This window comes from Protopterus annectens, chromosome 17.part0 (assembly GCF_019279795.1).
Source record: "Protopterus annectens isolate FY-2018-M chromosome 17.part0, PAN1.0, whole genome shotgun sequence".
Taxonomy (NCBI): domain Eukaryota; kingdom Metazoa; phylum Chordata; order Ceratodontiformes; family Protopteridae; genus Protopterus; species Protopterus annectens.
Window position 1 is genome coordinate 349,505,974 of NC_056751.1, and position 26,819 is coordinate 349,532,792.

Genomic DNA, 26,819 nt, shown 5'->3' on the forward strand with positions numbered 1-26,819 from the left:
GTCAGGAGTAAGGCCGGACTCTGAAAATACATCAACAATGTCTAACACAGGGGGAATAGCAAGGGGCCTGTGCTGAGGAAGTAAAAGAAAATCTCTAAGCCTTTTCTTTGATTCTGAGTAATCTTGGCTCTCCCATTGGAAGTGTTCCCTCATGGTATGCAGGGTTTCCCAAAAGAGTAATCCTCAGGAGGAGAGGCTGAAGGGATAGATTCTTCAGCATCAGAATCCTCATAGGGAGGAAGAGAGTATTCCTGTACAGAAGAGGAGTCAGAGGAAATGGAAACCTGATCTGAAGAGTCATAATCTGTCTCTTGCCTAGGCATCTTGTCAGGAGGGGGATGGGAACCCCTGATCAAGGTAATTAGGTCTTCGGCCATTTTGAGCATCTGTTTTTTAGGCATGGAAGTCTGTCCTGGAGAATGCTGTACTTGTTTCTTTGTCTTTAAAGCTGCTTTAGTCTTTGCTTTGGAAGCTGAAGTAGTCTTTACATACAACTGTGTAGGTCTGAAAACACCCTCAGAAGCCGATGCCTGCTCAGCGGCTCCAGACCCATCAGAGGGAATGGTTTCTGAGTGTCCAATACCTTGAGTATCCAGAGGCCTAGCTGGCTCCACGTGGGAGTCATCAACTGCCTGTGGCTCTGAGGTAGCGGGCGTCAGGGACTGCGAAGGCGCCTCACTGAGAACCGGCGAATGGCTTGGCGAAAGCCTCGTCATCGGTTTTGGATCTTGGATGCCTGTCCTTTTCTTTTTCCTTGCGGTTTTTAGAAACTCCGGTCGTCGGCTGTTCCGACGGCATTATATAATTGAATCTTCGGCCAAAGTAATGAAAAGCAAAATCGAACAGATGCTTAATACTGCGTTGGTTAAATCTAGCACAAAACCGACAGCTAGCATCGTTAAGGTCAGAGCCTAGGCAAGGAATACAGTAAGAATGAAAATCCTTATGAGGTATTTGCTTCCCATAAGAAATGCAATTGTTAACTTTTTCTGACATCGGTCTGGAGCAAGGAAAAAAGTTTCCCCAACGGGGTACTTAGCTTTAATGACGACTTCGGATCTGAAATTCGTCTATGAAAGTCTCAGGAGTCGGCCGACCGGCACTTGCGAACTGCTTTTGCTTCGGGCACCACGCAGCAAGAAAGACTGAAGAAAATGGCGTCGGTTGCATCTTTTATACCAATGGCGCACTGACGTCACAGAATAGGTGACAGCAACCGACGCCGGACCTAGACTTTGGAATTCAGGCCGACTGCGGGTAGCCTGCCAGCAGGATAACCCATGAGTAATGACTGCAACAGTGAAACACGATGAACATTTAAGATTGGAAGGTGTCGATTAGCATACCTACTACAGAAGTGTAGGGATCTTTCCTGCTCGGATGAGTATGCTTGAGCAGGCTACAGAATGGCTCAGCTTTTCAGCCATGAATGAAACATGAATGAAACAATGAGTTAAAGAATTAAAGTGTCTCTGGGAATGCTCATTTCTCTATGTGAAAAGATATTACACGGTAACCTTGATGATGATCTCAAAGAAACACTGACAATATAACATGCAGATGTATCACAACTGTTACTACAATTAACTGCAGAATACATTCCTGATGATAAAATGTGATTCCTGAAGAAAACAACTGCAAATAAATGACCGACATCTAGCCACACAGTGCCAAATAATCTCTTAGCGTTTCCATACAGTACACAATACAAAGTTCCAATCACATCCAAAGTTTCATATTGTGAAACAACATAAAGCTTGAATGTGCCATTAAAAAACTGCTAGAAGACTTTATGAGAAATCCAGCATATTAATTGTGCAGGTATACATATCCATTCAGACAATAGTGAATTCAGAGCAATAAGGTAATTTTATTGCAAAGGGGACACTATATACATGTATAGCAAACAGACAAGTATAAAAATGTAAGTCAGCAGGAAAAAAAATACTAGTTTATATGTACAGGTGAAATGTCCAGTTACTGTTCTCTTGCATGATAACCTGGAAAACATTTTAGTCTTTAACAATAAGTACCGGTGTTAACAGTACAACAGTATGTGTATGTATAGGGTTGAAGCTTTGGTTCTTCAAACAGTCTTTCTGTTTAACAAAATACATTTACTTATGTGTCAATAAGTTTAAGTTAGAATGTGAGTCCCATGTAAACATAGCTACACGTTCTTAATACAGAAACTATTTTACAAGTATGGCACATGTACTCAGAAACAAAGGATTTAAATGTTTCAATCTAAGCATTACAACACTGCTGCACACTAGCCCACCTTTTTTAAGTTCTATCACACATGACTATCACTTGTAGATAACTTTTATGTGATGACCAAGTGAAAACAAATGTTTTACAGTAGGAACATTTAAAATATGTATTTTTCTTCCCTATTTGGTTGCATGCTGACATAAAATATCTGTTCACATTTAACAGTCCATTATTGAGTTACCTGACCTTAATGTCTTCTTTCAAGCCCTCAGTGGGCCTTTCCTGTGATCATAAAGTATATACTCCAAGTTCAACAGGAAATAAACCTTTAAAAAAAGACTGCCTGAAAAAGTGCAACAAGATACATTATTACAAGCCGAGAAAACCTCTTAGTGCAACATTTTCAATTCCCAGACCATCTAGGGAAATGTCTGAAAGAAGCCAGATTGCCAACAGCATACCCTGTCATTCTTTTTTTTATTTCTCTTATCATTCATTATTTAAAATAAGCTCTCTTCCATGGTTTAATACAAATAAGATCCAACAAAACAGAAGGATCAAGTACAGAAAATTTTATTATACTGTGCCGTTTTCTTAAAAAAAAATACACAATGAACAAAATGTATGAATCTACAAAGAAATCGTTTTTAAAGAAAGTTTTACTCTCTTCATTTTAAAAGCAGCTCTATATGCAGTTTCAAAGCAGTTCCTGAGTAACTGCAATAAACAGTGTCTTCAACCACCTGACTCTGATTTTGGTCTGTTCCTCACAACTTGGAACTTTCTGGTATAAGCTGGATTTGAAACGCCTGCCAAAATGTGCAAGTTCAATACATTAGGTCCACAACTCCACAGAACACAAAAGGTCCTGCCTCATTGTGCCTGGTCAGCCAGGTGCTGCTTATATTCTCCCCAAGTTCTCGTTATTCATTCCGAAACCTCCAGAATTAGCATTAGCACCTCTTCACGTTTTTCTCAGCATTCTCTTTGACTGCCACATGTGGAACTTGCTATAGGCTGTTTGAAGCATTTCCTCTATGTGACTTGTTAACTGAAAGAGCATAATAAAGAATACTCGGATTATAACACACAAAACAATCTAGCTACAAAACATGACAAATCAGATTACAAATACAAAAATCAATAATTATGCACAGAAATATTTACTTAAGTATTTCACAACTGCACAAAGCATGTTTTAAATGATCAACTAGTGAAAACTAATACTCAGCACAAATGCAACAATACTACATAAAACAAATAAGATGCACTGCTGAATAAAATACTGCCTCGACAATTTGGCAACCCTGATCATATCAAAATAATATGAATCAGACAAGAATATTGTAAATGTAGCAGTAACACCTAGCAAAAGACACCATGTACATAAAATCTGCAAATGAAAACTAGGGATGGAGTTTGTTTTTAACAGTTATACAAGATCCTTTCTTTGCCCACTACTACATGCTGAGAGACACCACTACATGTACTCTGAAAGGACCTTCATATATTCTAAACATGTCCCTTTTCACTTAAAATAAATGAGCTTCCCAGCTTCTAGCAGTAAAACCATTTCTTTCCACCCAGTCTGTCTTGTTACTGGAAATATATGCCTTGGTCATTTGCTACATTCTGTATCTTGCTTTACAACATACTGCATTTGCCTTCCACAATATGCGTCATTTACAGGAAAATTCTATCCTAAAAGACAAAACAAATTTTCCTACTGCATATTGGTATCCTGTGCTATTTTAATGCATCAAAATCACTCTTAAGTCCTCTGTATTATATCTTAATGTTTTACCACTTCACGGATATCATGGTTTCCCAGAATTTATTTCAATCCCCACTGATATCAGTCAAGCTAGACATAAGGAACCAAGATTTTTTTGCTCTTAACTGGACAGAATGACAATAGTGTGAGTCATTGGCATATTACACAGTCTCTGGAACCTGAATACATTCATTTTTTTCCTGAATTACCCTTGCATATGTGGTTGCAACTGAGCTATTGCTAACAGTTTCACAGTAGTTTTAAAGCATCAACACAATAAGAATAGCTAACTTGGACGGTCTTCTAAGGCCAATGTGCAACACTACAAGTACTGACAGATCCACCCCCACATTGTTTCTTGAGTGTCCAAATTGCCCATCTACTGCAGGAATGTGGTTCAGTCATGTAACAGACAAGTGTTACCTCAAACACATGTGAAGCACATGCTAACTACCACTACTGTTCCCCTGTCTAGTAAAGACATGCAAGTTTTTAAGTCAGTTTTGTAGACACAGAAATGTACTGCAAGAGCTCAAAATGCTCAGAAATATTTTCCTTTTATGACTTCAGTCATGTTATTTTACCCTTTAAATGCAACTCTTTCTTGCAGGACTATCCTTTCAATCCAGCATTTTTTTGCAGGACTGTTGCAATTGGGTTATGACATTTTTCTTCCTTTACTGAAGCACATATGTCATCTATGCTTCCTATTGTACTGCTAGCTCCCTAATTTGTAGCATTCTAGCACACTAATACTTCATCAAACCATAAACCTAGAGTATGACAAATTAGCACTTTTTCTCTGTGCTGTACACAAGACAAACTACTATCAGTACTTTACAGTGAAGTTAAGCCACACTCTTGTTATGGCCATGTGTGAACTAATTGCATGCAACCTCATATTCAGGTGCTGCAAAGGGAACCCATTAAATCACTTGTTTCAGTGGCAGGTATTTGAAACTGAAAGGTGCACTTTTAATAAATAAAAACAACACAAGAACTAAATCCACAGAGGAATGGAGAAAGGATATTCTGCTAATAGGAAAGACTGCAACTAGGGGTACAGAGGAAAAACAAGATGAGGATGGGATCTACTGGAGGAAGTTGGCAAAGGAACAAAGGTATTGGGAAAAAATAACTACAGAAGGAATTGTAATAGAATGGGAAGAAGCCAAGAAAACATTTGGATTGCCAGCTAGTGACTATCAATCCTTGGCAGGGAAGGCAAAGCAACAATGAGAAACGGATAGTGGAATCCTAATTGAAAGACCTGTATTGGTTGAGTTTTTAAGTGAACCTGGAACAGAAGCTGTTACATTAATACGGCATATAAAATATTGTACAGTGACTATAGGAATCAATCACAAGAAGTCAGAAAAGAATGAGAACAGAGATCAGATATGCAATTCACAAAGAAACAATTGGAGGACATGTGTATGGCTAATAAATATGAAACAAAGTCTAGAAGATTTGGGATTTTTGCCTGGAAGTGTTTGCATAGTTAGTTTTATGCCCCAAGCAGACCCCAAAAAATGTTTCCTCAGGTAGATGGCAAGCAGTGGAGGTGTGATGGGAAAGAAACAAGTAACTGGTAAAATATGTTTTGGAAGCGTAATGAGCTGGCAAACTTTAAAAACTCTCTACAGATGACTGCATCAGGAATACTGGGTGAGCAAATGACAGTAACCAAGGAAATGATTTCTCTAAGTTGGGGTACAGGATCTGAATTGTCTAGACATAATAAGACCTTCTTAAGTTTAATTCTGATGGCTGCCAAAAAAGCAATTGCTAGAAAATCAAAATCTAAACCAACTATACTTGAAGTTGTGAATACTGAAACAGAGAGAAAAGAACAGGAAGTGGGATCTTTAGGAAAAGGTAAGAGTAAATTACGTAAAAAATGGAAATTTGGGGAACAATACATACAGAAAAAATATTCTGGAGAAGGAATGAGGAGGGTTAAGAGAAAGCAGGAATTAAATGATTTATGTAATGCTGTTTACAATATAAGATATATAACAATATATGTGATGTATAATGTTTGTAAATATTAACTTGTTAATATAGTTGGATTGCTTTTATATAAATGAAAGTTTGACTATGTCACAGGTGAAAATTCAATAAAGGTGTTAATAAATAAATAAAAGTAACATTTTACTGGCCAAACATAAATGCATTTACCATTACTATTTATGCAGTACAATTCATAGTTATTCATATACAAATGTTGGCAACCATTAACTTTAGGAAAAAAGGTTCACTAAGCTTTTATAGTCATTTGCTGATTTCAGCAAGGCAGTCTCGTGATATAAAATTGTAGATGGTAACTGACCCAAAACTACAGAATTTGACTAGCTGGGGAAGATAGAAGTGATCAGAAGACAATGGCTTGCCCATTCTTGGAGGAGGAAGCTGTGACAACTGCAAGAATGCAAGTGTATCATTTTAGCATGAAAAGCCTAATATGCCTTCACTGAACCAGTATGTTCCAGGGTCAGGAAATTGTATACATGCAGAAACACACGTAAGCCTCCAAAGGCAGCTACAGTATAACTCTCAGACTACTGAAGGGGTGAAGATGCACCAGTCTTGTAGGATCAATATGAAACCAAAACACAAGTTGAATGAAACAAAAAATCCAAAAACAGAAAAACGGACTCCTTGTACCAGCAGGAAAAATCAGAATCCAAAACGTTTTGGATTCTGATTTTTCCTGCTGGTACAAGGAGTCCGTTTTTCTGTTTTTGGATTTGTAGGATCAATATGATAGTTTAACTTCGGAAAACACTGGGACATCCACAATCTATGATAGGGGAAACCCATGGAAACGGAAAAATGAAATGTGTTGAAAACTTTCTGAGCACTAAAAACATCTAGGTGTTATTTCAGAGAGAAACAAAGTTTTTTTTAACACTGGAGGATGAAGTTTTCCTTTAAGATGTCACACTATGCTCAGAATATATCTTACTATGTCACAAGGAGAAGATTGTTGTTGTCTTATGTAGAAAGACTACAGCAGCAAGTGAGGTCCACAAGAAAAAAAACTCTTGTTAACATCAGGTAGCCCACCATATGGACAATTAGAATGGATTACATTGTGCCTGGTTTGCATGTCACTAAAAGAAAATTTGATAAAGAGAAATGGCTTGGAGAAAGTGTTTACTGAAAGCCTTCTTGTGTTTTCTCAGCTGGGAGAGCTATAAAGATATAAAAAAATCAAATAGCACTTACTAATAGCACAGGCTGTACTAATGCTTCTTAGCATGAAAAAAACTTTCTTTTTGGTTAACTCTAACCTGTCTGTCTGGCTATCAACTTAGAACTTTTGTTCTTATCGGGAAGCAAAAACTTCAATATTTGAAGATGTACATAGTTTTGTGTGTTACTACTAAGTTAATATGTTTTAGGGGGGTTTGTTCTGTTTGAGGGCTTTCAAAAAAACAAAAAGTTATGCAAGATGTGGCATAGGCTCAAATGGATATGACAAACAAAAAAACTGCCAAACAGTATATACATGTAACACAAAAGTTGGAACTAGACATTTCACAGAAAAGCACTTATACATAAAAGGTGGTAATAATAACTATACAAGAAAATGATGCTTTCAGTAATGTCTTTCAATCTGAATGGTCTTACAGATAAATATAAAAAAAGAAAAAGTAGTGAACTATATTAAAAAATGTATAAAGAGACACACCTGGAAAGAACTGAACATGTGAATTTGATAAAGAAATGTTTTCAGGATGGTTATTCAATGGAATATTTGGGGCAAAGGAAAAGAGGAATACTTATATTGAATGCAAAAGGAACTCCAATAGTGATAGAAGAGGGAAAAAAAGATAATAATGGAAGATATATATAGTACTACGGGGCTACTGGCAAGGGAGGAGGATTACACTGGCATGCATTTACATTCCACCTAAAACTGCTATAATGGAGCTTGAGAAAATTCTGGGAGAAATAATCAGCTTTCAGCAAGGAATATTACTTACAGGTGGAGACTGGAATTTGGTTTGCAACAGTGAAGATGTGTCTGGGGGATCTAGAGGGGGAAAATATAACAAAGGATGGTAGATTTTTGAAGAATTTTATGAAAATGTTTGGCATGGAAAATGTAAATTTAGTACTAGGAGTTCTAAGTGAATTTACATGTTATTCTCCTAGATACAAAAACTAAGCTAGGCTAGGTAGAATTTACATCTCACAGGAACATGTGCATTTAATTGAAGGTCATGAAATATACCCAATAACTATTGCAGATCATGTACCAATAATAACTAAAATATAAATGCAAGGCAATGAAATAAAAATGAGACACTGTTGCTTTCTCACCTACTGGCTGAAAAGAGCAGAATTTAAAGAATAGGTTTTGGAATTAATTCAGGAGCTACTAGAGAAGATATAAATTTCCTCTGAAAATATAGCTAAGGGTAGGATAAAATTAAAGTGGAGTTTAAAACTATGTTGGGAATAAAGAAAAGGGAGATATGGCTAAGAAGTAACAAAAATTATTTAGAGAGACTGACAAAAGCTAAAGTATTGTAAAAGAGGGGGAATCTGTCAAAACAAGGAAAGGAGCACCTGCAGAATGATAAACAGAAAATAAGGGATTATCTTGATAGTATGCACGAGTTTAGAAAGACTACTGTTAACTGATTTTTGATAATTCTAGAGCAAAACAACTGTTAGCACACTGACTCGGGCAACAGAAAGCAGAAAGGGCTGTCACAAAGCTTAGAGAGCCTATAACAAGGAAGATAACAAGAGATCTTGTAGAAGTATTAGAAATATTTCAAAAATTTTATGAAAGTTTGTATAAAGTAGAGAAATATGGAAATCAAGGTACGAATGGAAATGTTTATGGAAGAATTAAATATGCCAAGGTTACAGGTACGAGAAGCTCAATTACAAACAGGATAGGAACAGATGATATAAAATGGCTATGTATAACCAATCTAAAAGTCCCCCGTACAGATGGTATTCCTGTGGAAGTTTGGAAGCTAGGAGGGAAAAAATGATAAAGATCTGGAAGGTTTTGTTTAACAGTATTTTAAGAGGAGAAGAAGCATCAGCATCCTGGAAGAAGGCTGTGGTAACAGTAATACCTAAACAGGTTAAAGACCCATCTTCATACAGGCCCATTTCAATACTAAACTATGATTATAAAGTGTTTATGTCTATAATGGCTAAAGGAAGACAAACATTTAACAATATTAACAGAACACTGACGATCCAGAGGGAAGCAGAATGTAAGAAAATACCACTTTATTGGTGGGTCCTGATGCAGAGAAAGCATTTGACAGAGTAGCCTGGGACTTCATGAGCAGGACAATGGAAGCATTTGCTTTCCTTGATACAATTATAAGACTGATTAGGAGTATATATATGAGGGATTGGAGGCAAAAATTAAAATGGGTGGCGTCCTCTCTGATAACTTTTGCTCGAGTACAGGAACCAGGCTGGGTTGTCTACTTTTCCCTTTGTTGTTTGTATTATATTTAGAACCACTGGGAAAGAAAATAAGGGACTCAGAAATTCAAGGATATATTTGGTATGGTAGTCAGGGAAAGCTGGCTCAATTTGCAGATGATATTATTTTATACATGACAAAACCAGAAAGGGACAGTACAGTGTTGTGGAACATTTTAAGACAGTTTCAAAATCTTCTTGCGATACAAAATTAATGAAGTTAAAACAAAGGCAACAGCGGTAAATTATGTCCCCACACACAAATTAGTCCAACAATATCCATATTTATGGGACATGATAAAATGAAGTATTTAGGAGTATAGATTAGAAATGACTCTGTTGTGGCAGCTAAGGTTACGTGGGAAGACACGAAACAGAAGATAATGCAAAAACTGAGAAACTGGAATCTTTGTTATATGGCTACTAAGATACAAGTAATTAAATTCTTTTTAGTTCCTTTAGTCTTATACACAGGTCAGGCTTGCTTTTATCAACCAGAGGAAAAGCTGTGAACAGCAATTAATAAAAGAGTTGAAGGATTTTATCTGGGAAGAGAAGACAGCAAGGGTCAAGTGGGATAAGCTGATTCTTCCAAAAGAATAAGGTGGATTAGGATTACCCAATTTGGGGGGCATTTTAGAGCAACACAGTTAAGGCTCCCATACATAGCACAAGCAGAAAACTATAATTCAAAGTTGAAAAGAAAGATGATGACGTGGGGGAGCTCAAGAAATAAGGCAAGACTGGGATTTTGGATGCAGACTCTTAAGGAGAACAACAAAAATCATACAGAGTATTATACTCATAAAACAGCAGGGAGTATTCTAAGAACTAAACCAGCACGAGAATGGAGAAAAAAGATTCTGCTGATAGGGATGATTGTGGTTAGGGATACAAATAACCAAGAGGGGGCTGGAATTGGAGAAAACTGGCAAGGAACAAAGGTAATGGGAGCAAATAACTAGAAAGGGAAAGGTAATAGAATGGGAAGAGGGCAAGAATTTATTTAGACTGCAGATTAGAGGTTGCCTACCTTATCAAGGATTGATATCAAGAGTACAGGCAAATAGAAAGAAAAAAGGGGGTCCTAAATGAAAGACCAGCACTGGTAGAGTTCTTAATAGAATTTAGAACAGAATCTGCCATTAAAAACAGGAATAATTAGTACAGCTTGTAAAATATTGCATGATAATTATAAGAATCAATCAGAGGAGCTTAGAAAGGATTGGGAAGAGAGACTGGATAAGCAATTCACAAAGAGACAATGGGGGATATATGTATATGTCTCAAATATGCAACCAAGTCTAGAAGGCTTAGGATCTTTGCCTGGAAGTGTTTACATAGGTATTTTTATACCCCAAGTGGACTCCAAAGAATTTTTCCTCAGGTGGATAGCAAATGTTGGAGGTGTGACAGGCAAGAAAGAGGTGGCTGGGAACATATTTTTTGGGAGTATAATGAGCTGGCAGACTTTAGGGATTCCCTGAGAACCGTTCTGCCTAAGATGCTGGGTGAGCAGACTGGACTGACTGGGGAGATGATATTTTTGAGCTATGACACAGAACTGGAACTGCCCAGACATAGTAAAGCCTTGTTGCGTCTAATTATGATGACTGCCAAAAATGCAATTACTAGAAAATGGAAATCAAAGTCTAGACCAACTTTACTAGAAGTAGTGAATATAGTAACAGAGATAAAACAAATGGAATTGGGATCTTTAGAAAAGGGACAGAGTAAATTTGTTTGTGTCTTTCTGCTTTTTCCGGTTAGGGGTCGCCACAGCTGAACTCCGGTCCGCTAATGATTGGTAGTTGATTTTTATGTGCCGAGTTACCAGCCCTGACGCACAACCTTCAACGAAGGTACGCCCATTCACGCATGTCTCCATGCAGAAGACGCTTTAGCTGAGAATCGAACCGGACAGCGTCTTACTGTGAGGCGACAACGCTACCGCAGCACCACCAGAAAAAAATAAGAATTGTGGGAACAATATATGCAGAGAAGGAACAAGGTTAAAGACGCAGGATTTGAATGAGCCATATAATGCTTAACTGACAATGACTGGATAGATTATAAGTGATGTATGATGTCTACAGTTGTTTCAATGGTGTTTGTGATGTCTAATGTTTGCAACTAAAGTGGTGACAATGTTGTTTGTTTTTCATTTATATAAATGTAAGATTGCCTCTGTCATATGTGATCATTTAATAAAGATGTTTATTGGAAAAAAAAATTAGACTGGATTACAAGTTCTGTTGCTTTAACCTGTAATTAATGACCAAGTCTGAAAATGTGTTGGGATATTTTGGCACTTTTCCAGAAGGTTATATTTCCAAAGAAGTGCACATGTACTCAATTTTTTGAAGTGCACCCAGGCACTTGCACATTGTACTCCTGGCTTCAAAGGGAAATGAAAGTTGCAATTTGAATTTTACTAAAACAAAGGTCAGATTAATGCCAAAGCATTTACAAATAGTGAAAAAAATCTCACTTTTATACAGAAAAACGTTTTTAGGTACAATGTAATAAAATATTATATATGTACAGCTTTATACAGGTTAACCTAAACTAGACAGATAGCTACACTTTTGTTTTAAAACTCCATATTTGGGAAATGTTTCAGTTTCTCACTTTCTAAACTATGTCATTAATTTTATCCTGAATGCAAATGCCAATATTCTTAATATTTTCAGATTTAAGCACATAAGCTACAGACACTTAAGGAAACAACATCATCTTTTGTGTGTGGCTGTCAGTTTGCACTTGTCAAAGCTGTTATTTTGCTATAATACTTAACATCAAATAAAATACAACTGTTTCTCAGAAATAGTCTAGTTATTTTTCACCAGGTAAACAGACTTGTCCAAGGGATCTTTTTCAGCCATGACTGGATCCATAAACATTAACAAAATACTTGAAAAAGATGCCTAGAAGATGTCACCATTTCTCACTGGAGAAATAAACCTTACTGTACATCTTCTCAAACAATTTCTGCTTAAAAATGTAATGTCTAAATGTTCAGCTTGCCTTACTGTTATAACAGCAAGATATTATTATATACTATTTAGCTATTCTTTGATAATAACAAGCCTTTCTTCTCTCAGCTTTGTAGAAAAGCTAGACTCCCATATTTACCTGTTACAAGTCCATACACTTCAAACAGAACTCACATTTTATACAACTACTAACCTCCCCATCATTCACAGTGAAGGGAATAAAGCCCTAGGATTCAACCATTTTCACAGGACAGAGGATTTGTTCTGGTAATAATTTTTTAAACATTCTGTGGGTATGACGTACCCTCTAATCTTCCTCCTATGCTATCCAAATCCATGTATGATACCCATATTCAATTATAAGAGTAACAAGAACTACACATTTAAATAAGAAAGGAGGATCTCCTGATAGTTGCAAAATGCAGTAAACCAAATTTTCTTCTAGCTCTGCATACCATGCTGTTGGGATTTGATGGGTCTTGGCTTCCCACCAGACAGGATTCTTAAATCATATGCAGCCAGATACATTTTAGGAAGTTACATTAAAGAAAGAAAAATATATGTACAAATAATCGTAAATTATTAGGATTAAATGTATATTATTATGCTATTAAAACTGCTAAAGAAACAGTAATGTAATGTATAAACAGCATATCTTCAATAATCCACCATACTTTGGTACCTAGATCATATCTCTCTTGTGAGTTAATAAAAAATGTAACTGACTAAAAAATTTCTTAGTGATGCATATTCTTCATGAAGGTGAAAAGGACTAAAGGATCACGTATGCCAAGGCACTTCTAAAACAGACTAATGGTACTGTTTGGGCTGCAATCTGTTCACAGCGTTTTGTGCTGAACAGCACTGAGCTTATTTCTGAAATGTTGTGTTGTCAACTGATCTAACAAAACAATGTGTGTGTGTGTGTAATGAAATCAAATTTTAAAAGACTGTCTACAATACCTTCCCTACTCTTTAGGAACAGTTCATCTGCACAGAGTATAAGCTGAAGATATGTCAAGTCCATGGGGAAAGGAATCACAAAGTAAAAAAAAAAAAAATGGGATCACTACAAAGTATTTAGGAACTCCAGTTTGAAGAGGAGTAACGTGTCTACTTGCATACTTATTTTCTTAACGTTTTAACAAGTGTGACTTCTTGGACTGTTATTTTTTTTTCCGCAGTTACATAAAATACAATAAAAATAGGATTCTGATACTTGTTTGGTTTATCTGCCAGATATACACAATATGTATGTTTGTTATGAGCAATGTAGGAAGATGGCATAATGGTTAAGGTGTTTACCTGGCAAACACAAGGTGCAGGGTTTGATTCTCACGTGGGGTAATGGGCTAGGCTTAAAATGGCCACAAGGGCAATTAGCCTAGTACTAACCTATGAACCTGTGAACCTATGAAAAGGATAAACAACGAGCAGCCTAATGGTTATGCACATTTGCTAAAGACCCCTACCAATATACACACTATCTTTCAAACTGTTTCAATATTTTTGGGAAAAATTCTCAGAAAACTATGCCAAGACACTTAGTTACAGACTGCAGTTATCTTAAAATTTTAGGTATAATGTCTTGTATGCAGTTTCGTCTTCATATTATTCATGTTATTTCATTCATTTTTTTTTACTGTTAGAAAAAGTAGAAGCTGTGCAAGTTCGCTCTCTGTAACAGTAGCTCTTCGGAGGAACGGTTGCTGTACCAGCAAGTCATAAAGTTCAGGTTACTCACCAATAAAATGCATTCATTCACATAATTTTTTCCACAGCTGTCAGGTTCCACTAGGTAAGCAAGTGTAAATCTTGCACCACCACCACCACCATCTGCCCCCTTTTCCCCATTTTTATGTGTTTGGGATACTATTCAATTGTTGACACTTCTCTTTCTGTCTTCAGAGCCACTCTGCTACCTTCCTCTCACTCACCTGTCTCACATCTCTACCAGTCCAGCATCTCTTAGCTAGACATCCTTGTCTCTTCTTCCTGTTTCTCCTAAATCTGCTTTATCAAATTGTCTTCTGCTTTCCTGTACACGTGACTGAACCACAGCAATTTATTCTACTTGACTTTCTACATAACTGGAGCTACTTTGGCTTCTGCACTGATGGTCTCATTTTTTTCATTTGTCCCACAGTCTGCATGCTGCTACCCATCTCAGGCACTTCATTTCTATTACCACAAGCCTCCTTGATTGCTTTGCCTTTACTGTCCAAGGATTCTGTGCCATACAAAAGCACTGACTGAATCACTGTTTCATACATCTTACTATTCAATTCCTTTGGATTCTTTTGTAACATATTACACCCTGACTCTTTGTGTCAATTGGCTGTGGCATTTCTGACTCTAGCTTTGAGCTTATTTTACTCAGACTTCCCTTCTTCTCAGCCACATCTACCAGATACCTGAAGCTACTAGCCGGTTCCACTGCTTTCCCTTCTATTTCAATTTTAAGTTTCTTCTGAGTTCCGTCATTGGCTGCCACAACTGCCTTGTTTATATACCGTTTTGTCCCATATGCCTTAACTTTTGCATTCCAGTCCCTTATCATTTACTGGAGCTCCTGTTCAAAGCCTGCCTGCCTGTAGTGCCACATCATCTACATACAGTGCGTCTTTGTTGCTCTGTTCCCCTCTGGTCTGCTTGCTGGTATAGTCCATCACCAGTATGAAAAGCAGCGGGGTCAGAGCCAAGTACTGATGCAAACCCATTCCCATAGGTTCATAAGTAAAAGGCTAGCTGCCCTGGTGGTCCATTTTAAGCCTAACCAGTTTCCCTTTTGGTTAGACTTTGGCCTTACCCATCACATGGTTGATAATTATATATACAACCTCTAACAAGAATAATTGTGATCAGACCATAGGTTCATACTAGGCTATCTGCCCTGGGGCAATTATAAGCCTAGCCCGATTCTGTATGGCTTAGGCCACCCCTTGATTTGAGTATACTGTGCCCTTTTTAAGGTTTAGTTTACTGTGCCTCTGTCTAATAGTGGCACGGGAGTAATCCCTGGGACAAACCTACGATCCCCCATCCACCTATCGAGATTCTTCTTGAAGAGATTCAGTGAGGTGCTCTGCCTCACATGAACTGGAATTCTATTCCAGAGCGAAGGGAGCCTCTGGGTTATGAACCTGTCCCTCCAGCAAGTTCTATTTATTTCTGTGCTGAGGTTCAAGTCCCTCGAGCATGTGGCTCTAAGGGATTTAGATTTACTGAGGTGGAGCATGTCCATTAATTCTGGATTTGACATAGCTTTGTATGTCAGGCATAGATCGCCTCAAAGTAGGCGGTATGCAACTGAGTAGAGCTGGAGTTTTTTTAACCGAATAGCATATGGCATCTGTTTGAGACCCTTGATCCTCTTGGTGAGATACTTTTGGGGTCTTTCTAACTGTTGCAGGTGTCGGGTAAGGTACATCCCAAAAAGAGCATTGTATTCTATGATGGGCCTGATGAGGGATGAATAAAGGGGCACGATTACCTCTCTTGATCTAGATGTGAAACCCTTCGTGATGAGGTGGGCTATGTAGAAGGTCTTTCTAACCACTTTGGCAATGTGGTTTTCAAAGGAGAGATTGCTATCAACTTGGGTCCCCAGGTCCCTAATAACTTTCTCTGTACTTAATGGGTTTCCGCCTATGTGGTAATTTGTGGGCACATTGTTTTTGCCAAAGGGTATGACTATACATTTTTTGGCATTTAGCTTTAAACCATGGCGCTGGCACCAGTTATCTGTCTCTGTGAGACCTTTTTGAAGGATGTTTGTGTCAGCTGGAGAGTCGATTATGGCGCCCAGTTTGCAGTCATCTGCAAACTTGGTGAGCCATAGTCCTCCCACGTTTGCCTGTACCTCGGAAAAGTATATACCAAACAAGAGTGGTCCCAGGACAGAACCCTGTGGGATGCTACTTGTGACCAGTTTCGAGTCTGACATGGCTCCAGCAACTCTCACTCTGTGGGTTCTGTCTTTGAGCCAGTTTGCGACCCATCTTGTGACATAGGGGCTTATATTTAAGCTGGATAGCTTATCTATGATGCCCAAGTGAGGTATTGTGTCAAATGCCTTTGCAAGGTCCAGATAGGCTGTGTGGACTACCTTCCCTTCATCTATGGCTTTGGTGACTGTTTCAAAGTAGTCAACCAGGTTCAAAAGGCAGGATCTGCCCTTGACAAAGCCGAACTGGGTAGGATCTAGTGTCTGTAGGTCCCCAATGTTTTTGTTTATGAGCTCCATGATGATCCTCTCCATAGCCTTGCAGACTAAGCTAGTTAGGCTTATGGGGTGATAGTTTCCAGGGTCCGTAGAGGCTCCACCTTTGTGGAGTGGGACCACTGTTGCTGTACGCCATTCTGTGGGCACATATCCTGTAGTGAGGCTGAGATTGTATACCTGTTTTATTTGAGGGATTAGTTCCTCTTGGAGTTCATGTAGGACGCAACCTGGGACACCATCTGGTCCCATGGAAGCAGTGTTTTTTGCTTGGAGAGGGCAGCCTTCACCTGAGCATCAGAGATGTTTGGGAGGCAGCCCTCTGCCGGGATAGATACTTGCTCTTTTGGGGGGGGGGGGGGGTTGAGAAGTTTGCACTGAACCTGTCTGCCAGGATATTGGCGATGTCTGTAGGTTCAGTGTATTTTTTGTCATTTAGAATCAACTCAGAACAAGTCTGGGAGTTGCATCCCAGGTTCCTAACATAACTGAAAAAAGCCTTATGATTGCCTTTGGTGTCCTGTGCAATTTTTCTCTCGAAGCTGGCCTTGGAGGATTTTATAAGGGATCGTAATTTTTTGCTAGTACTGATCAGAGATGCCTTCCCTATTAGGAATTTTGCTCTATCATGTAGTAGCTTCCTCCTTCTGTTGTACAGTTTATTTATGGCAGGGGTCCACCAGACTGGACGCCTGCCTTTGGATGATTGGGTCTTGGTTTTGTTTGGGATAGCATGATCCATGCATTCCTGGAGATGTCCGCAGAATGCGTTTATATAGGATTCTGCAGTTTGGGCCGTAGTTTCCACTGGCCCTGGGGCCTTGAAGGATTCCACTTCAGTTTTGAGAAGTGAGAAGTTCACTTTTGAGAAGTTTTTCACTGCGGTTTTCTGGGCTGGGGGTGGGGTCGGGATGTGGACATCCAGTGAAATTAATTTATGGTCTGATCTTACCAATGAGGGATATACTTCTGGTGTGGAGCATAGAGTCCCCATGTTGGTAATGATCAGGTCTAGTATGTGGTCCCCTCTTGTGGGAGTGGTGACTAGTTGTTCCATAGCATTTGAGTTTATAATTTCCAGGAACCTTTGGGCTAAGGTGCTGGGGCTTGAGTAGTGCTCCCAGTCAATGTTTGGGTAGTTGAAGTCGCCCAATATAATGGTGTTCGGAGAGATCTTCATGTTCTCCAATGTTTTCAGGAAAGCATAGTGGGATTCCTGACTTTGAGAGGGTGGTCTGTAGGATGCTATAAACTGAAAAGCAGTCTTGCCCACTGTTAGTTGCACATGGATGGTCTCCGATGCGTGCAATGCCACTAACCTGGAGGTGTGGATATCCTTGATAAATATGGAAACTCCCCTCCTTTTGTGGTTCGGTCCGGGTTTTGGGGCCGAAAAGCATGATATGAGGTATAGCCTGGTAGTGCTGGGGTGCTCTCTGAAGCCTTGAACCAGGTTTCTGTCACTGCACAGATATCGATGTTCTCCATACTGAGGAGAGCTTCGAGTGCGTGCATCTTGAGGTTAAGACTTCTGGCATTAAGCAGCATTACCCTTAGTTTCTTGTTACTTGTGCTGTCTATGGGGGTGGGTTTGACTTTTGAGCCTTGCCTAAAAAAGGCACTATGGGGGTGGCAAGAGCCTTTGCCAATATCCGAAAGCCCTGTGGTGACAGGTGCAAGCCGTCCCTAGCGAAGCAACATGGCTTGTCGAGCATGTCATCCCAGGCTGACAGACACTGGATCCCCTTTGAATGACACCAACATTTTAGCCAATTGTTAAAATCGATCATTTTGTCTTTGTACTGTGGCATCATTCTAGGTGGGGGTAAGATGCTGCTCAATAGATAATTTGAGGGGACCCATATATGGGATGAAGCATTTAGGAGCTGCTTGTGTCCATTAGTAGTACAGGGGGCATTTTGGGGTAAGTTTTCTGTTTCCCATCCATAGATTCAAGTTGCTCTGAATATGGACAGGGATGGACTTTGTTTTATGTGAATGGGGAGTCTATTCCAGAGCAGTGGTATCCTCTGTGAGATATACATGTCCCCCCAAACTGATCTGTTGAAGTTGCAGAAGTGGTTTAGGTCCCTAGACAGACCATTTCTGATGTCATATGACTTGCTGATGTGCAGTAAAATCATTAGTACTGGGTTGGAGGATGACTTGCCAGCCAGACACAGGTCACCTCTTAGAAAACAAAATAACACAGGAGCTAGAGTAAAGTTTAGTGCTTTCGTCCCATTTATTACAGAACTTCTTCAGAAAGGTCGCCTCTTAGGACACCAAGTATAATGACAAGGCTTTGAGTTGGTCCACATCGGACATGCTGTTTAGGCCTTGTGTTTTTTTAGTACGGTATCTCTGGGTGTTCCAGTTGTTACATGCGTCTGGACAAGATACATACCAAAGAGGGCATTTTATTCAAAGACTGGCTTAATCAGGCATGAGTAAAGGGAGGCAATGACATCCTTTGACCTATACACAATCCCTTTATTTAGAAGCTGTGTAGTACAAAAGACTTTATTACAAGAATGGACACACACTGGTCAAAGGTTAGGTCACAGTCTACATAAGTTCCCAAATTCTAAACAACTAAGTCAACTCTTAGGGACATATTGTCAATGTGGTAGTTCCCTGGAGTAGAGGACTACCCAAAAAAATATAATAATGCATTTTTGGCATTTAGTTTCAGTCCATGATTTTGGCACCAATTATTTATTTAGGACAAACCTTCCTGCAGAATGGCCAAGAAATGTGGGGATTTAATGACTACTCTTAGTTTGCAGTTATCTGGGACCATTGGGAAGCCCTCTGCAAGTCTGAAAACTGCTTATACCTTTGTCACTAGACCTCTGTCTATAGCCTGTACTAACTCTACTAATAAGACTTTGAATCATCCATCTCAGGTATTCCCTAATCAGCTTTCTTGGGACCTTCTCATATGTTTTCACCAAGATTAGGATGTCCAGTTTAGACTTTTTCTTCATCTCAAGCTCCTCCTCCACTGTCTCACTAAAAACACTGGATCAGTTGTACTGCGTTCTGATCTAAATCCAAAGTGCTAATCTCCCATCTTACTTTCTACTACTCTGATTAGTCATTCTCTTCAGTATTTTTATACAGTGTGACAGGAAACTGATCCTCCTGTACTGCCTGCAGTTATGAAGAACTCCTTTATGCTTGCATATTCTGTACACTCCTGCTATAAAGTGCACTTACCCTGCCTCAAATTCTAGAAACCTTCTGTGCAGCTTTAAACTAGGAATATGGAAGTAGGGATTCTTTACATCCAAAGTGAGAGGTGACAAAGAAAAAGGGTGGGGGTAGGGATAGAAGGCTCTGCATTGTAAGCATTCAGAATTTTGGTACATTTAAGAATTTGTTTAACAGTTAAACAACTAGAATTGGTCTTCAAGTACCATCTTTTGTTGATATGAGAAAAAGGATTCTCATTTTTATATGCTTTCTATAGTCCCTTGAGCTAGGGGGTCATCTAAAAGAGTATGCACCAAGTAAGACTGTTCTCCTTTGGAACTGTATATCCCTATTTCTGTGCTGGCCCTGCGTGATGTCTTCCCACTTCTTCACAAACAGGCCCAAGCATCTTCCAATTTTACTACACAGACAACAAATTTGGAGAGAGGAGATGAAATTGGGGATTTGAAGTGAGATTTTTAAGGAAGGGAGAAGATGAGCTTGACTAAGTCACTGCTTCTCCTTCTGTGTGCCATGGCCCACAGTGTTCCCAGGATTGTCCTTTTGCTCTGATTTACACTTTTCTGTAGGGCCCTTGCGTTCCCTAGCAACATTTCCTTTTTACTATTTTGGGTAAAGAGGCAAGCCTTTAGAAGGAGTCCTTTCAGACACTGGGAATGAAAGTTATTTCACATCACAGACAGCATGGTTTTCCCCTTCTCTTCCAGTCTTTGAAATGCCTCTTCAGTTGAGTTTCCATAGAAGAGAAACCTACGTGTGCTATATTCAGGAAAACTGCCTTCACATGGTCTTGTAAGGGATGAATCTTCAGCCAGGCACATTATCCTAATTAGATTCCAAGTAGCTGCTGCCCTGCAAGCTGTATTCAGTGCACCATAGTCACGTTTCATGGAGTGCTTGGCAACCTGAGTCTGCTTTATATTTCAGCTCAGCTAATACGGACTTATGATTTTTCAGTGGGTCTGTCAGCTGAGTGCCCTGAAAGCCAAGTTAGCAGAAGTGTGTCTTTTTACCAAACAGTTAAGCATCCTGCTTCTTGTCAATAAGACAGGGTTCCTGGATTAGGCCAAAGTAGTTCTCTTAATTGACTCTAGAGAGACCATGGTTGGATCAGCTAAAGGGTTTTTCTATAGATACTAAGTAGAAACCTAGATCCTGTGGAAAGATAAGGCTTCTGACTGGCAACATGAGAGAATCCAGCCTCATAGATGCATTAATGAAATCATCTTCCAATACTTCTAAGAGTGGACGTACAGCAACTGGCTTCAGGTCAGGCAGTACCATAAAGTTACAGCATCTTGCTGATCTGTGAGAAGTCCTTTGCTTCCCACTTGAAAGCTTCTTTCATTCTGTCACAAGTGTTTCCAAACAAAATCCCCTGGTGTGCACTACAAGATAAGGTATTCTCAATGTCACATTCAAAGTTTGGGGAGGGAAATAAAGAAGTTATGTACTCACCATAATGTTCCATGTTGGTAGTCCATCTCACCCTTCATTTTTACATATGGGTTCGGAGCCGATACTCGGCTCCGACTCAGCAGATTTTCAAGCTGGAAGACTTATTGTTGGCTCGTGACTAAGCAGGTATCCCATGGTGCACCAGTACAATCCCCAGATCTTGTTTGCTGCTCGCTAGAAACAGAAAAAAAAAATCCTAACAAACAAATTAATAGTAAAGGGTCACCAACCAAGACAACCAAATATTACCTCCAGATCTTCCAGGATGGGGGCAGGAGGGCGGGTTGGTAAAAATGAAGGGTGAGATGGACTACCAACATGGAACGTTATGGTGAGTACATAACTTCTTTATGTTAGATAGTCCAATCTCACCTTCACTTTTACATATGGGACAGCATCCCTAGCACCTTATTCTTGGGTGGCTCATTGGAAAATACTCCTGAACACCGTGGAGCCAAAGGGTGCTCTACCTCTGGATGCCAAATCCAATTTATAATGTGTAATAAAAGTGTGAGGGGTAACCCACGTAGCTGCTGCACAAATATGATCAAGTGGTACCCTGGCTTGAAAGGCTGCACAGGTAGACAGAGACCTGGTAGAATGAGCCTTGATGCTGTGGGGTAATGGTCTGCCCTCCGAATTGTAGATGAAGGCTATGCAACTAGAAATCCAATTTGACAGTGTCACCTTAGAAACTGGTAAGCTCAATCTAGAGTCAGAAAAAGAAATGAATAACTGGTCTGGTTTCTGAAATTCTTTGGTCCGTTGCAAATAAAAACGTAGCTGTCTATGAACGTCCAGCTGATGAAAACAATATTCAGCTGCATTACAGTGATTGGAGAAGAAAACTGGAAGCTCAATGGACTGATTTAAGGTGGCCTTAGAACAAACTTTGGGGACAAACGAAGGATTGGTACGTAGAGACACCCTATCCTTATGAAAGATTAAATAAGGTGGCTTAATAGACAAGACTTGAAGCTCAGATACACGTCTGGCTGACTTGATAGCTACTAAAAACAAGGTCTTCCAAGACAGAAATTTTAAGGAAGATGGATGAGAAGGTTCAAAAGGAGGGGATATCAGTTTGGACAATATAAAATGTAAGTCCCAAGAAGCCACAGGTTCTTGTAGCGGTGGTCTCAATAATGTGGCCCCTTTCAAAAAAGTCTTGCATAACTTATGAGACATTACATTTGCATCTGGAGTCCATAAATGAAAATGAGAGATTGCCGCCAACTGGACTTTGATGGTGGCCACGGCAGATCCCTGCTGAAAAAGCTCGGAGAGGAATTCCAAAATCATGGGAATAGGAGCAGTGTAAGGATCAACATTCATTTTCTGTGCCCAAATAGAGAACCTTTTCCATTTACTGCCATACAGCCTCCTGGTTGAAGGTTTATGAGAGGATAACAGAATGTATGACACTGAGGATGAAACATCATGAAGCCTGACTAGAGATGGAACTGGAGCAGCCACGCTGTCAATTTGAGGGTGTGAAGAGAGGGATATAGTGAACCTGACATGTGAGTCAACAGATCTGGAACTGGGTCCGGAGTCCAAGCATCATCCAGGAGAAGAGGCTTGAAGAAGGGGAACCAGACCTGACGAGGCCAGTAAGGAGCAATGAGAATCAACTTGCTTCCCAGCCAACTGGCTTTCTGAATCACTTTGGAAATAAGAGGGAATGGAGGAAAAGCATACAGAAGTCCTGTAGGTCAATCGTGAACCAGAGCGTCTCTGTGAGTCTCCCCCGGAAGGGGAATGAGGGAAAAATAGCTGCTGCATTTGGCATTGACTGGGCTGACAAAAAGGTTGCAACAAGGCTGTCCCCATCTCCAGAAAATCGGTTCCACTATTTCCCGTTTCGGAGACTAATCGTGAGGCAGTAAGATCGCCCAGCTTAGTTTGTCGGCTATCATGTTGTTTGCCCTCGGAATGTGCATTGCAACCAGAAAGCGCTGGGAAGAAATCACCCATTCCCAAACTCGCATGGCCTCTGAACAGAGTGGGTAAGATCTGGTGCCACCCTTTTGTTGATATACCACACTACCAACATGTTGTCCGATTGTATCGCAATTGTCCCTAGAGGAAGAAGGTCCTGAAGTGCTTGCAACGCCAGAAGCACCAATCTCATCTCCAGAACACTGATATGCAGATGAGCCTCGTCTTCTTGCCATATGCCGTGGACCATCTTGCCAAGGTAATGCCTTCCCCACCCGACCTGGGAGGCATTCTTGGTCACAGTGGCAACGGGTTGGGCAGGAACAAAGGGGGCGCCCGTGAACAACTGGTTGAGAGCTATCCACCAAAGAAGGTCCTTTTTGCATGATTCCGTCAGCAGGATAGGAGGGCTCAGCGGAAGATACTGGAAGGATCACTGGGAAGACAGAAGCCATTGGAGAAATCTCATGTACAACCTGGCTAAAGGTATTAATTAAAAGAATGGTTGAGGCCATCGTCCAGAGAAGCTGAAGGACCCATTTTGCTTTGACTTTCCGAAGCGGAGTAAGACACTGAACTTGGGAGATGAGGTTTTGTGCTCTTTCATCGGGAAGGCAAACTGTCATATGCACTGTGTCTGCCTCTGCACCTACAAAATTCACAGATTGCGAGGGTACTAAGGCAGATTTTTCCCAGTTTATGGAGATCCCTAGTTGAGCACAAAGTTGAATAGTGGCGTCCCTGTTTTGGATGAGTAGATGCCTGGTGCGGGTGGTCAGGAGCCAGTCATCCAAAAACGGAAACACCTGGAATCCCTGACATCTCAGGTGAGCTGTCACTACTGCCATGCATTTGGTGAATACCCTGAGGGCTGTGGTGAGACCAAAGGGCAGACCACGAAACTGATAATGACTGGCTCCCAGCCGGAAGTGCAGATGTCTCCTTGAAGCCTTGTCCATTTTTATATGGTAGTAGGCATCTTGGAGATCCAGAGAGCACATCCAATAGTCTTTCCCTAACAACGGGAGTATCGACTGCAGTGTGACCACCCAAAACTTGTCCATCACAGATTCGTTTAATCTGCTGAGGTCCAAAATTGGCCTCCAGTCCATTTTGGAACTAAAACAAACCTGGAGTAAGTTCCGGATCCTGTCTGGCCTGCTGGGAGGAGCTGGATGACTCTTTTTAAGAGCAACATGTTGATCTCCACAGTTGCTGATCCCTGTGATTGGGTGGAATATCTGGGATCTTCTTGGGAATAAACAATGGAAGGGAAAAGGGTATGATATAACCTCTGGTAACAACTCTTTGTACCCACGTGTCTTGGGCGATATTTAGCCAGGCTTCTGGATACAAAGAGATGCGACCCCCGACTGGCCCCAGAGAAACGCAGTCGGGCCCCACATCAGGAGCGCTGATAAGGCCACCCTCGAAAGGAATCACGGCCTTGCTGGTATTGCGGACCACCCCTGTTTCTAGGGTGGCGTCTACCATTTCCTCCTCCTCTGCCTCTGAAGGAGGATTCACTCTGTGTGTCCGGAAAGACCCTCTGGGACTTTCTGAACCACATTTTACCTCCCCTCTGACTTTTGGGGTATGGTCGAGAGGGAACAGTAAAACGGACTCCCACGGCAGAAAGAGTCTTTCCTTCCTGCTCACACCGAGTGAGTGTTTCTTTCACCTTGGGACCAAACAATGAGGAACCATCAAACGGGGCGTTGGTGAAGGTGGACTTGAACGGCTCCACAAAATTACACAGGAGCATCCAGGAGTGGCATCTAAGGGCAACTCCTGAACCCGCTGCTCTGCTCACTCCACTGGCCGCATGGGAGATAAGCCGCATGGAGGACTTAACCACAGAGTTTAGGGTGGACAACTGAGCAGAAATCCTGTCAGGGACTCCCTCAGGACAAACACCCTGTATGGAATCTCCTAACACCTTGAGGAGATCCCTCTGTAACCTCATGAAGTGAGTAAGATAGTTCAATGAACGAAGGGTAAATGCAGCTGAACTAGATACACGCTTCCTAAATCTGTCCATCTGTTGAGACTCCTTGTTTGGCGGATGAACAGAGGAAGAAGTCTCCACCAACTCCTTCTTCGTGGTCGCCGCCACCACCATGGCCTCTATGGGAACGCCCTTAGACAAGAACTCTTTACCACGAGGGGCAGACAGAAAAGTACAGTTTTGTACCTACCATAAATGTAGATGTCCGATAGGTATGCATCTGCAGTCATAACATATGGGTTGTCCTGCCTCAGGCAGCCCTTCGGTCGGCCGGATTCCAAAGTCTGGGTCTGGCCTCGGCTGATGTCGCATCTTCCCCGACGTCAGAGCTGCTGGGGTATAAAGGCATCAGCCGACGCCATTTTCCTCAGTGTTTCTTGCCCCAGATGTCAGGTGCCCTCTAGGAAGGCTAAATTTGGATAAAAGTTGAAAATTCCAAACAGAATAAAACAATTATATATATATATATATATATATATATATATATATATATATATACAAACAAATACACCATAATAGATTCCCCCAGCTAGCTGAAAGAGGGGTAAGCACCCTAGGAATACCACAGAGGGGAAGGCGGGTGGGTAATCCTGACTGCAGATACATACCTATCGGACATCTACATTTATGGTAGGTACAAAACTGTACTATGTCCTTCAAGGATGCATCTGCAGTCATAACATATGGGTAGAATACCACAGCCAAACTGGGAGAGGAGGTACTAAGATATGGATGGTGTAGTTATGATCCCCTGTAAAACTGCAGTTGCAAAACCTGCTCGGGATCTGGAGTATAAAGGTAGATTGTAATGCTTGGCAAATGTATGCACGGAGCTCCAAGTAGCAGCTTCTAAAATGTCCTTGGTAGCCACCCCTCGTAGGAAAGCTGTAGTGGTGGCTGTGGCTCTTGTGGAGTGAGGCCTGATATTTTCAGGAGCTGTCTTTCCATGAAAAGAGTAGCAGAAACAAATGCAATTTCCTATCCATTTAGAGATTGTCTGTTTGGAAATTGCTTTTCCTTGCACTCCAGTTGCATATGCTACCAGAAGTTGGTCAGTTTTCTGCTGGTTTTAGTTCTGTCCAGATAGTAGCGTAGTTGTCTGTGTACATCCAAGGTGTGCAGTAGTTTTTCCCCCCTGTTCTGTGGGTTAGGGAAGACCATAGGCAAATGAATAGCTTGGTTCAAGGATACCCTGGATACCACCTTTGGCATGAAAGTAGGATTGGTTCTCAGAGACACTCTATCCTGGTGAAAAATAAGGAAAGGCTGCACTGCCATCAGTGCCTGTAACTCGGATACTCTTCTTGCTGAAGTGATTGCTAGAAGGAAAGCAGTTTTCCAAGATAAGAACTGTACGTCTGCTGATGCTGCTGGTTCAAAAGGGGGTAGTGTTAATTTTTCCAGCACAAAATTGAGATCCCATGCAGGAAGAGGGGGTTTCCTTGGAGGTTTTACATTTTGATCCCTCTTAAAAATTGTCTGAGGAGAGGGTGAGAGAAGATAGGAGGATCCATGTTG

The 26,819-nt window shown here is 40.6% G+C and overlaps 1 protein-coding gene across 1 annotated transcript in view; it reads right to left on the minus strand.

Moving 5' to 3' along the window:
• Positions 1-1,850: 1,850 nt before the first annotated feature.
• Positions 1,851-26,819, minus strand: part of GTF2H1 (general transcription factor IIH subunit 1) — a 1,328,232-nt gene continuing 1,303,263 nt past the window's right edge. Inside the window, exon 16 of the mRNA XM_044059405.1 lies at positions 1,851-3,265. Coding sequence (XP_043915340.1) covers positions 3,179-3,265 — 87 coding nt within the window. The 3' untranslated portion in view covers positions 1,851-3,178. The remainder of the gene's footprint in view (positions 3,266-26,819) is intronic.